Source organism: Nomascus leucogenys, chromosome 8 (genome assembly GCF_006542625.1).
Source record: "Nomascus leucogenys isolate Asia chromosome 8, Asia_NLE_v1, whole genome shotgun sequence".
In the NCBI taxonomy this organism is placed as follows: domain Eukaryota; kingdom Metazoa; phylum Chordata; class Mammalia; order Primates; family Hylobatidae; genus Nomascus; species Nomascus leucogenys.
Genome location: NC_044388.1, coordinates 74,507,299 through 74,519,495, shown reverse-complemented (window position 1 = coordinate 74,519,495; position 12,197 = coordinate 74,507,299). Strand labels below are relative to the sequence as shown.

The 12,197-nt window shown below is 44.9% G+C and overlaps 1 protein-coding gene across 11 annotated transcripts; it reads right to left on the bottom strand.

The window, feature by feature from the left end:
• Positions 1-2,275: 2,275 nt before the first annotated feature.
• On the bottom strand, positions 2,276-10,494 carry HFE (homeostatic iron regulator). Of its 11 annotated transcripts, XM_012508975.2 has the most exons (7): positions 10,261-10,387; positions 6,687-6,950; positions 6,203-6,478; positions 5,147-5,179; positions 4,828-5,061; positions 4,556-4,669; positions 3,528-3,604 (listed from the first exon to the last, which is right to left on the bottom strand). In XM_012508975.2, exons 1-7 carry the CDS (start codon positions 10,334-10,336, stop codon positions 3,564-3,566), a joined length of 1,038 nt encoding a protein of 345 aa, XP_012364429.2. In that variant the 5' UTR covers positions 10,337-10,387; the 3' UTR covers positions 3,528-3,563. The 11 variants fall into 11 exon arrangements, with proteins under 11 accessions (XP_030673268.1, XP_012364432.1, XP_012364431.1 ...); XM_030817408.1 differs by lacking the exon at positions 5,147-5,179 and having other exon boundaries at positions 2,276-3,604; positions 4,828-5,103; positions 10,261-10,494; XM_012508978.2 differs by lacking the exon at positions 5,147-5,179 and having other exon boundaries at positions 2,276-3,604; positions 4,828-5,103; positions 6,687-6,881; positions 10,261-10,494.
• Positions 10,495-12,197: the final 1,703 nt, after the last annotated feature.

Sequence of the window (12,197 nt, the reverse complement as noted above, 5' to 3'; positions counted from 1 at the left end):
CAACATAAGAATTTTGGCCTGTACCTCTCAGCAGTCCTCAATCACCTGCTGTACTTGACTCAATGATTATCAGAGTGGTTTGTTTTCCTTCTGTTGTGTTCCCAGTTCAGGCAGCTCAGCAATGGCCTGTGATTCCAGCAATTCAAATAGCTAGTAAGTAGTTTCTTGTTTGTTCTCTCAAAATTTCAGGGGCTTTTCTCTATAAGTGATTTCCAGTTCACGCCCCTCTACCCATTGTTTATTCCTTTACCCTCAGGAAAACCCTCTGCCCTGCATCTCTGGTCACCAGACCACCGTGGTACGTTTACCTATGGCCACCAGGTGTCACCCTTCTCTTTACTACCATGGTTTGTGACTGGTTTTGCCAGAGGTGAATAAGAAAGAATTTAAAATGCAGGTCTTTGATTTTTCAAATGTAGTTGACCTTAAGAATTTATGAATAAAGCCAGAAAAATTAAGCTTAAAAAACACTGAAAGAAAATGAGGACTTACAATTTCTATTAAAAAAATTAACAGGCCACAGTTGCTGATGTTTAGTAAATGTGTTACTGAAATGTGTTACTGTGAACGCTGGGGTGTTTCTTGAAATCTCAGCCCAGGTGAAATAAAACCAATATAAAACAAATGCTTACCTAATGAATTAATTGTAACATATTCCTTATGAGGTAGAAGAGTAAGTGAAGCCTTATAGCAGTCTGCTTTCAGTATAGTACGAATTAAGAGAGAAATGATTTGTCATATGCTTTCAGAATGGTTTGTTGGTAAAATAACCAATGTCTTACAACTTAGACAACAATGTCCCTAGAGTGAAGAAACACAATTAATTCGGCTACCACAGTTGAATGAAAATATTCCGTAAGACAAAATGTAAAGAAATTAGAAGCAAAATAAATGTCTCCAAAATGACAAAGCGATTAAGTATATACACAAGATGAACAAGAACATCAATAAAATCATGCAGTATACAATACAATGTACATTTATTAAAGTATATGCATTTTTAAGGCAACAATAATACTAACAGGTAATAGACAAGTTGTTAATAGTTTATCACTGGCTAATTAAATAAGTTTTAATTGTATTCATTTTACAGCTTTTCCACAATGAGCATAAATCACATTTACTTTTTTCTACATAACTTTTCTAACCAGAAAAAAGAAAATGGTTTAAAAGAAGAGATCAGACATCTTTGCTAAAATTTAATGCCTACAGAAGAAAATTTTGAGCTGTACATGGTATCCTGAAGCACCTGCCCTTCAAGACAGAATGCTTGTACCACATTTATGCAGCCAAATGCATGTAGCAACATAAAGTAAACACATGCCATCTGGACATATATATTAAGACTCTTTTGACGGCCGGACAGGGTGGCTCACGCCTGTAATCTCAGCACTTTGGGAGGCCGAGGCAGGCAGATCACGAGGTCAGGAGAGTTCGAGACCAGCCTGGCCATCACGGTGAAACCCCGTCTCTACTAAAAATACAAAAATTAGCCGGGCATGGTGGTGCATGCCTGCAATCCCAGCTACTCGGGAGGCTGAGGCAGGAGAATCGCTTGAACCTGGGAGGCAGAGGTTACAGTGAGCCGAGATCGTGCCATTGCCCTCCAGCCTGGGCAATAGAGTCTCAAAAAAAAAAAAAAAAAAAAGACTCTTTTGAACATGGTGAACTGATTTCCCAGAATCTAGCAATTCCTGAGTGTCCTGGTTAGATTTTTTTTTAATGTGCACCAGAACCCCAGTGGCCCCATGGCAGGACCTCGCCATCCTCTAAGCCACTTGGTGGCTTCCATTGTACCATCTCAAAATGAGAGAGCTTACTCCACTTCATCAAGGGAAATACCACCAGAGTTCTGACTCCAGAGGCACTGGCCTAGGGAGGACACTGTGTGTGAAGCCCAGCAGGGCCACTAGCTGTCCCCACCAATTACAGTCCTTGTGTAGGGTCCAAAGAAATGAATGCCAAAGAGAGCAACAGAGGAGCAAGGGAGTCACATTCCAGGACCTTCCTTCAGGGACTTTTAAAGGAAATATGACAGCTGAGGATCAGCTGGTTGTTTTCTGCTGTTTCCCTTCATGTGATTCAAGCTCACTCAGAAGAAACACAATGAAACAAGAGAAGAGCCATCTCCTTCCTTCTCTATTTACTCTAGGCATCTAAACTACTGAATGTAGTGGTGTGTGAGAGGTATCAAACGGTCAGATTGACTGAGTTTGAAACCTGTTTCTATCACTGACAAGCTATGAGATACTCTATACTTCACTTTCTTTTTTTTTTTTTATTTTTTATTTTTTTGAGATGGAGTCTCACTCTGTCACCTAGGCTGGAGTGCAGTGGCGCAAACTCGGCTCACTGCAAGCTCCACTTCCTGAGTTCATGCCATTCCCTGCCTCAGCCTCCCGAGTAGCTGGGACTACAGGCGCCTGCACCATGCCCAGCTAATTTTTTGTATTTTTCTTGGAGACGGGGTTTCACCATGTTAGCCAGGATGGTCTTGATTTCCTGACCTTGTGATCCACCCACTTTGGCCTCCCAAAGTGCTGGGATTACAGGCATGAGCCACCGTGCCCAGCCTACTTCACTTTCTTCATCTAAAAAAGAAATGGGGATAATAGTACCTATCTCATAGAATTATTGTAAGAATTGCATGCAGTAATGCATGTAAGTAGGTGCTCGGAAGAGTCGGACACAAAGTAAGTGCTTTTATCATCATTATCATCATCCTTATCATAATTTTCATTATCAGAACAAGGAGAGACCAGGTAGAAAATTACTGTGATTCTTCAGGTCTGGAATACTAGAGTAGCATCCCAAATGAAGGCACCATTAAACTTTGCAAATCTGTATGACACCTTCATGCCAATTAGAAAAAGACACCTCTTCAAAACCCCTTTCAAGATATTTGCCTCCTACCTGCTAAAAACACCCATCATACTACCCACAGATAGCCATGATGCTTTTTCTGGGACAGGTGCCTCTTCCATTCGTGCAGTGTACAGCCTTCATAGCTGTGCAATTCACATCACAATCAGATGGAAGAATCCCCATGGCTTGGTGACAGATGAGTTACTGGGTAACACAGAGAGAGGATTCAAAGGAAAAGTCGAACGGGTCCAGAAAATGCATGTGTAAAATTCTGGTAAGGTTATGACTAGCCATGTCCCAGGGTTCAAAGCTTATCTCAGATTTTAAAATGGATCATGTAAGTCCCCCAAATTTAAGGAGTCCTCTTCCAAAAATAGGAAATGAGATGAGATAGGTGTATGTGTCTGAGGTGATGGAGGAAATGAAGGAAGCCTCTAGATGCAGCTTGAGGTTCATGAGAGGCAGTTCCAGGGGAGAGGTCACAGCTAGGGAGAGGTCACAGCATGCAGGAACTCAGAAACCTAAATGGGGAAATCTTTTTGAGGAAATGAACAGGGAAGGCTAAAAGCAAGGAGTTCTTCAGGCAATTTCTATGTTTAGGTTCAACTCTGTCCTGAAACATGAAGAGATCATAAATGCACTCCCTTTTTGAGTCTCTAGTTTTGTCTCCTTCCCACAATGAGTCTGCAGGCTGTGTGTCACTCACGTTCAGCTAAGACGTAGTGCCCCATGGCTCCTCCTGTGGAGACAAGAGACCCAGGAAAGAGGCATCACAAACCTAGGCATCATCTTGCCTCTTCTCTGTTCCTTATTTTCCTCATTCACCCATCTCAATTTAGACCTGGGCACTATTGGATTTCAAGAACCATTATCTCTCATCTGGAAATGCTTATTGGCTTTCTAACTGGTCTGCTCACCTCTCATCTAACTTCTTAACAACATATTCACCATGTAAGGGAGATTGTGGTCCTCCTTTCTTAGGATCCTTGAATGACACCCCAGTGATCATAACCCAATATCCCAAAAGACCCTTGGACTCTGTATGAGCTGGCTTCTTTCTGATTCTCTTTTCCCTACACCACAGATGTTCAGGGGGTAGAAATGCATAATTGGTGAATGATAGCTATGCAAACTCAGGGTTAAGGTACAGTAATTATTTCTAATCTCCCAATATGCCTTATACTCTCCTACTTGACATGGTTGCTCCGTCTGTGTAGACCTCCCATCATCTTCAACCTCACCTAATGGAATCAAGCTTCTCTTTCAAGATCCAGAAGGCTTTCTTGATCCTCAGCTGAATGTGATCATTCCTTCCTTTGACAACCTAAGCATTTGCTTCCTGCCTGCTTTAGGACTTCATGGTCTTCTTTAACTACATTTACTTGCTATCAATTTCATTCCCTACCAGATTTGGGTTCTGAGAATAGCCACAGTGACTTCTCAACCTCAAAGCCCCTGCACTACCTTAAACAGCTCTTGCAAAATAGTAGGTGCTCTGAAAATGTTTGTTGAATTAGAGACTTTTATTCTGGGGAGAACCATTATTTTCTGTCTCCCAGGGAGCTGCTGGTGTCCCCAAAGAATACAAATGAGAAAAATGCTTTCCATGGATGCCAGATCCCCTCTGCCCCTCTTCCCATGGTGCCCTGGGGCAGAGGTACTAAGAGACATCCCCCTTGTTCCTACTCACTTGAACTCTGCCTCTTCCTTAATATTATGAACAAAATTCCAATGAACAAGATGACGACAAAAACAGCAATTCCACTGATGACTCCAATGACTAGGGTGCCAGACGGTGAGGGCTCTAAAACAGAAAAAGCAAGTTAAAGCCTTTGATTGCCACCCTCAGCCCACCCCCTAACAAAGAGCAGATCCTCATCTCACTGCCATAATTACCTCCTCAGGCACTCCTCTCAACCCCCAATAGATTTTCTCAGCTCCTGGCTCTCATCAGTCACATACCCCAGATCGCAAGGAGGGGCTGATCCAGGCCTGGGTGCTCCACCTGGCACGTATATCTCTGCTCTTCCCCAGGGGGTACAGCCAAGGTTATCCAGCCCTGGTAGGTCCCATCCCCATTGGGCAATACGTCTTTAGGTTCGAACTCCTTGGCATCCATTGGCTGCCTATCCTTCAGCCACATCATGGTGATGTTCTGGGAGTAGTAGTTCAGGGCCCGACACCGTAGAGTGGTCACTGAAGAGGTCACATGATGTGTCACCTTCACCAAAGGAGGCACTTGACAGGAAAGAGGAAGGATGAGGAGAGGGGATCTGTTTACCCTTGCCAGGAAGATTGGAACTTTCACTTCCTTCTATAGGTTGGAGGAAGGAAATACCCTTTTCAGAAAAAAACAAGCTACAAGAGAGACACCATTTTGTGTCCTAAGATTGGACTCTAACACAGTGTCACTTGGAGAGCAGTCAGATCAGCTTGTTCTCCTGACATTTAAATATACATATCTGTTACGCATGTTCTTTGTTCTGATAGATAAAATTGCCCTTTATGTGCATTGAAAATGATTGAATACAGCTGGTCAGTTTCACCTGGGTCAACCTAGGAGGCATTGTTATAAGAAGGGGCCTTGTAAGATAGATATCTTCAGTGATTATTGCTATGTTCTGTGAAAGAAACTTTTAACCTAAAGGATTCTGCTACTCTGATAAGTGGCCTCACTTGATATTTTGTCCTGGTGTTCATATGATAGCTGACATCTCTGAATTCTCTCTCTCTTTTTTTTTTTTTTTTTTTCAAGATGAAGTCTCACTCTGTTGCCTAGGCTGGAGTGCAGTGGCATGATCTCGGCTAAGTGCAACTTCCACTTCCTGGGTTCAAACGATTCTCCTGCCTCAGCCTTCCAATTAGCTGGGACTACAGGTGCGCATGACTGTGCCCAGCTAATTTTTGTATTTTTTTAGAGACGGGTTTCACCATGTTGGTCAGGCTGGTCTCGAACTCCTGAACTCGTGATCCACCCACCTCGGCCTCCCAAAGTGCTGGGATTACAGGGGTGAGCCACCGTGCCCGGCCTTGACATTTCTGAATTCTTAACAGGTATAAATATACAAAAGATTATTGGTTAAATAAAAAGCAAGGGCCGCAGACACTTCCCTTTGAGTCACATGCATGGAGAAAAGAAATTAAACCCATGACTTGTGGCTGTCTCATACATCTCAATTATAAGGTAGAGACTCTAGGATTGAGAAAGTCCCTTCCCAGAATTTGGAGAGGCACACAACCTCAGCCACCTCTGAAACTCCAACCAGGGATTCCATGCCCTGCATCTTCCTCCACTCTGCCACTAGAGTGTGGGGGCAGAAGTGTGTTTCCACCATACCTTGTTGGTCCAAAACACCTCTCCCCAGCTCCAGCAACTGCTGCAGCTGTGCAGGGCAGTCCCTCTCAAGGTAGGCCCTGTTCTGCCTGGCCCGAATCTTGTGCCTTTCCCACTCCAGCTTGGTGGGCCAGGCCCTGGGTTCTGCTGCTCTCCAATCCAGCGTGTCAGGGCAGAATTCAAGATGGTCCTGCCCATCGTACCCGTACTTCCAGAAGCCATCGGTACTGTTGTCCTCTTGCATTTCACAGCCCAGGATGACCTGCAGGGTGTGGGACTCTGGAAAAATCCCCAGCCTTGTTACTGCAACCAAAGGAGTAGGTCCCTATTTCCACCATCCCCAAGGACCAAATGATCTCAGGAAGCAAATTCCTTCCCTCTTCCCTGCTCCCACAAGACCTCAGACTTCCAGCTGTTTCCTTCAAGATGCATGAAAAGATGAAAAGCTCTGACAACCTCAGGAAGGTGAGGCCCCCTCTCCACATACCCTTGCTGTGGTTGTGATTTTCCATAATAGTCCAGAAGTCAACAGTGAACATGTGATCCCACCCTTTCAGACTCTGACTCAGCTGCAGCCACATTTGGCTTGAAGTTCTCCTGGAAACCCATGGAGTTCGGGGCTCCACACGGCGACTCTCATGATCATAGAACACGAACAGCTGGTCATCCACGTAGCCCAAAGCTTCAAACAAGGAAAGACCAAGGTCCTGCTCTGAGGCACCCATGAAGAGGTAGTGCAGAGAGTGTGAACCTGGAGACAGAGCAACAGGCCTTCACCATATGTAGTAGGAGGGGAGCAGGATGTTGAGGCTCCACACACCTGCATCAACTCATACCATCAGCTGTGTCTGGTCCTCATTTTGTGAAGGGTGAGTTGCAGTCCTGTCTTTCTTCCATATGGTAGTCCTGGCTGCTCTTTCCTTGTGCGCCTTTCTCTGCCACACGTGGCTGCCACCCCCTGGCTGCCACCCCCTCACTGCCCCCAGATCCTATTCCAATACTCATGATTAGACAAACTCCACTAAAGCTGGTGGATTCTAGAAAATGTTAAGGTGTCTCTAGCCATGGTAGTTGAACTCAGGAGTTGGTGCTCAGGGCAATAATTAGACCCAAATCCTGAGGAATTCATTCAGTTTTGGTTTTTTTTTTTTTTTTTTTTTGAGACGGAGTCTCGCTCTATTACCCAGGCTGGAGTGCAGTGGCACAATCTCAGCTCACTGCAACCTGCACCTCCTGGGTTCAAGGGATTCTCCTGCCTAAGCCTCCTGAAAACCTGGGACTATAGGCATGTGCCACCACACCGGGCTAATTTTTGTATTTTTAGTAGACATGGGGTTTCACCATGTTGGCCAAGCTTGTCTCAAACTCCTGACCTCAAGTGATCTGCCTGCCTCAGCCACCAAAGTGCTGGGATTACAGGAGTGAGCCACCGTGCCCAGTCTTGGCCCTGAATTCTTACACTGAACTGCCTATGTGGCCTCACCACTTGGAAGCCTGACTGGAATCTCAAACTTAACATTTCCAAATGCAGATCCTTGATTTACCCCAAACTGCTCTTTCCTCTGCCTTCACCATCTCAGAAATGGCATTGCCAATTACCCCACTGCTCAGGCCAACAAAATTAAAATAAAGAACAAAGCCAACTTTAACTCTTCTCTTTTTCAGGGGGTCAGGGGAGACAGGGTCTTGCTCTGTCACCTAGGCTGAAGTACAGTGGCACAGTCATGGCTCACTGCAGCCTCAACTTCCTGGGCTCAAGCAATACCCCCCACCTCAGCCTCCCGAGTAGCTAGGATCACAGGTTCATGCCACCACACCCGGCTAATTTTTGTATTTTTTGTAGAGAAGGGGTTTTGCCGTGTTGCCCAGGCTGGTCTTGAACTCCTGAGCTCAGGAATCTGCCCTCCTTGGCCTCTTCCTTGGCATGAGCAACCACACCCAGCCAATTCTTCTCTTTCTCTCACACAACAGAGAATCCTTCAGCAACTTCATTCAGAATATATTCAGGAGACAAGGGTTTGTCACTCCCTTTTCTGTTCCCACCCAGCCCACTCCACCATCTCTTGCCTGGACTGTGTAACAGCTTCCTGGCTAGGCTCCCTGCTTTTACTGTTGCTCCCTTCATTCTTCTTTCCACATAGCAGCCAGAGCAATCTTTTAAAAGCCTGTGACAGATCACTGTTACTCCTTGGCTAGAATTCACACCACAGCCTACAGGCCCCTGCACAACCTTGTTTGTGGCTCCTCTTCTGAGCCCATTACCTACTTCTTGGCCTCTAATCCCCAGCACTACTTGTTTTTTTTTTCAACCCGAGCTTCTTAACCAGCAGTTTGTCTCCTAGGTGACATGTGGCAAAGTTTAGAGACATTTGTGGTTGTCAAGACTGGGGGATTGCTCCTAGCACCTAGTGAGTAGGGAGGACAGGATACTGCTAGACATGCTACATGCAGATGGTAGTCCCCCTCCCCCTCCACACACACGTGAGTAGTGCTGAGAAAACCCGCTTTTTAATCCAACTTGCCAGGTCCACTCAGTTTGCCTGGGAAATACTGCTCCCAGCCAATATCATTCTTATTTCCTTCATATCTCTGCTCAAGTGTCAGCCCCAGAGTGACTTGCCCTGACTTCTCTGCTTCTCACAACACCCATCCTTTCCTGATGTTGTATATCTTTCTGCTCATTTGCTTATTGTCATCTCTCCCACTAGAATGCAAAATATCAAAGGGTAAAGACTTGTTTCCCTGCTCTCTCCCTTGGGGCTTGAACAGTGCAACACATGGTTGGGACTCATTTACACTTGTAAACAATGAATATTTCTGCTCAACATGAAATTTTATTATTCCACCTCTAATGCAGTGTGATGTTTAAGAATCATAGCTATGAAGTGGAGACATGAGCTCTGTCATCAAAGCCCAGTGTACCATTGAATAAATTTGCCAGGAAGCAGGCCATGCCATACCTCATTCTTGTCATGTGCAAAATGTGGATACACGTGGTACCAAAACCCAAAGTGCTGTGCCGAGGCCGGCGTGTGACCCACAGAACACTGTGCTAGACCACAGGACAAAGTCACTGTCAACTAAGATTAAAAGCAGCTGTAGTACTTGAAATAACGTCAGAAAACTAGATTACTTATGTTCTTTGTAACCTGAAAAGAGTTATATAATCTGAATTCCAGTTAACTTCTAGTAAAATAAACATATTATTAGCTCCTACCTCCCTATGTCTAGTGAAAATCAAATAAGATCAGATATGAATGTAACTTACAACTGAGTGCATTGCTTACATGTTCATTATCAGTACTTTGTAGAGAGGCCTCTTAATTACCCAGCACATTGCAAGTCAATAAAGCCTGGCCGAAAAGAGAATTGTTCAGTTCAAACGTTCAAAACTAACATATACTTAATTTTCCAGGCAAAAGAAGAATTGCCAAAAGTGGGGAAAGGCCCAAGGTAGGCCTCTCTCAGGAGCCTCCCACCCCAGAGACCTCTACCCCAGGTCTCACCAAAAGTGGGTGGAATGGTGAAGAATTCAGATCCCCAACGCCACTCTTTCGCGCCCCCACCGCCCAACGCATTCGTTCTGAGGTGGAAACCCCCTGCGGATCCTGCTGTGGGTTCGCTCAGCCTCCTCGGCAAGCTCTCAGGGAAGAACTTCCTGTTTGGAGATGACTGGGGAAAAAACTGCACAGCTGACATTGGAAATAAACTCGAGATCCAGGTCCAAGGAGCCCCAGGCTTAGCTCAGCTCAAGTGAGGAACTACGAGATTTATTTATAAGCATTCTGGTTGGGGGAAGGGAGTGGGCGGTTCCAAAAGTCACTCCGAAAAGCCGGGACAGCCGGGGGAGGGGGCAGGTCCTGGGGCGAGGGACCCCTATCTGCAGTTCAGTGGTAGGCACTCCCCTCACGGGGTCTCGACGCAGAAAGTAGGGAGAGGGGCTTGCGGATAGGGTTGAGCAGGTCCTCCAAAGTTAGCAAATTCCCAAGGGCAAAGAAAAGCTAGTTTCGATTTTTCCACCCCCGCCGCGCCCCTAGTTCGCCCGCAGCCCTCGGACTCACGCAGCAAGCGCCCCTGCAGGACCGCGGTCTGCAAAAGCATCAGGAGGAGAAGCGCCGGCCTGGCTCGCGGGCCCATTTCCCCAGCTCTGACCGCACGTCCCCGTTAAGTCTCCGCTTCTTTGGTGGGGCGGGGAAACGGGGATGGCTCCCGAAGTCACCCTACAGCTATTGCCTAGGCTCAGGAGATGCCCAGTAAAACTTCCTGGTGAAAAGCAATAGGTCTTCAGAACTTTAATTCTCTCTCTCCTAACAGCAGAAGGTACCTGCTTGTGAAACACTAGGTGATCCAGTGTCCCCCTTGGTTTTTAAATCCTGAAGGGGTGTTGTTGATTGGGGAAAGTACCTTCGCAATGTTCTGATCTGAACTTTAGATATTTAAATATTTATTATTTTCAAAATTCAATTATACATTTAAAAATTTTATCTCAACCTTAGACCAACCTGTGTCTTATTTGACTTAGAAATATAAAGCTTTTTCATTTTGTTTTTTGATTCAAATTAATTAAATCATATTAACCAATTAGATCCTACTGAAACACCTTCCACAGCCTTCATAATTGAATTATCTGACAAGTGTTTCACAAACTTTACAGTATTGGGATTATCTGGAGATTGATTAAACATATTGAGGCCTGCTCCTAACCCCAAACACACTGATTTAATGGGCAATTGTTAGGTAGTTAGACATTAGCAGTTGGGAGGGGATGACAGAAGAGAGCGGAAAGGCTGTCACTAAGACAGCCACTGGCCCACCTAAGTTCAGGCCGAAGGGTACCCTAATGCCACCCTAAGGGATGGAGTTTATGATAAAGTCTGTGGCCAAAATATCCTGGAGAAAGAGAAAGGAGGGTACAGGTGGAAATTCCCTAAAGTGGCACATGCCCAATAACACAAAAGCCTGTCCTCAAGTTCACCCCAAGTTCATCATACCATCATTATAATAGAATTTACATACAGTTTTGCCCCCCATCCCTGGGAGGCTTTTCTTAATGAATTATAGGTAAGAACATGCACAGTTCAATTTTAGATTATATAGCTATAAACTTCAATCAAATAACAGCATCCTGTCACCCAGATACAGCCCAAACCTCAACTCCTCCCCACAAACCCCATAAAAGCACCTTGAGCTCTGTAAAGAAGTGCTGATTTAACTTCGCAGAAATCAGCCCGCTCTCCCTCAGAGTGTATTATTGTGCTTCAATAAACTTTGCTTTAAGCTTGCATTTTGGTGTTAGTTTGTAGTTCTTTGCTCACTATCACAAGAACTGAGATTGCTGGTTCAGAGCTCCAGCTCTAATAATCTCCTTGGTTAAAGGATCCATCCCAATGCCTAATTCCCAGTAACAGTATGGGATGCCACCTGGGCAATGGGATTTTAAAAGCTTTCCTCCTCCCTCAACGAAGTTTAGGAATTATTGCCTTAGACATTTCAAACTATATTAATAAATTTAATACACCTGATTTGCTCCAAACCTTTACATATCTAGCAAATTCAACAGGCATTATTTTTGTAAGCGTGTATGCAGATTTTGGCAATTCAAGAAAATCAAACAGGATATCAGGGCCTCAACTGTAAGTGAACAGATAAAATAACATTGGAAACATGTAGAATATTGATGATGGGCACATTGGGGCTGATAGTACTATTCCTTTTTTTCAATTTTTGGTAACATATAATTCGCATACCATATAATTCATCTGTTTAAAATGCAAAAATTGGCCCGGCTCAGTGGCTCACGCTTGTAATCCCAGCACTTTGGAAGGCCGAGGCAGGCAGATCACCTGAGATCAGGGGTTCGAGACCAGCCTGGCCAACATGACAAAACCCCGTCTTTACTAAAAATACAAAAATCATCCGGGCATGGTAGCAGACAACTGTAATCCCAGCTACATGAGAGGCTGAGGTAGGAGAATCACTTGAACCCAGGAGGCAGAGG

Excerpts from the sequence above, each read along its gene's own strand:
- HFE (XM_030817408.1), bottom strand. The coding sequence starts at position 10,336 with ATGGGCCCGCGAGCCAGGCCGGCGCTTCTCCTCCTGATGCTTTTGCAG. Across the intron at positions 4,670-4,827 it reads GCCCCTCCTTGCGATCTGGG|AGCCCTCACCGTCTGGCACC; the intron begins GTATGTGACTGA and ends TTTCTGTTTTAG. Across the intron at positions 3,605-4,555 it reads AAGGAAGAGGCAGAGTTCAA|GAGGAGCCATGGGGCACTAC; the intron begins GTGAGTAGGAAC and ends TTGTCTCCACAG.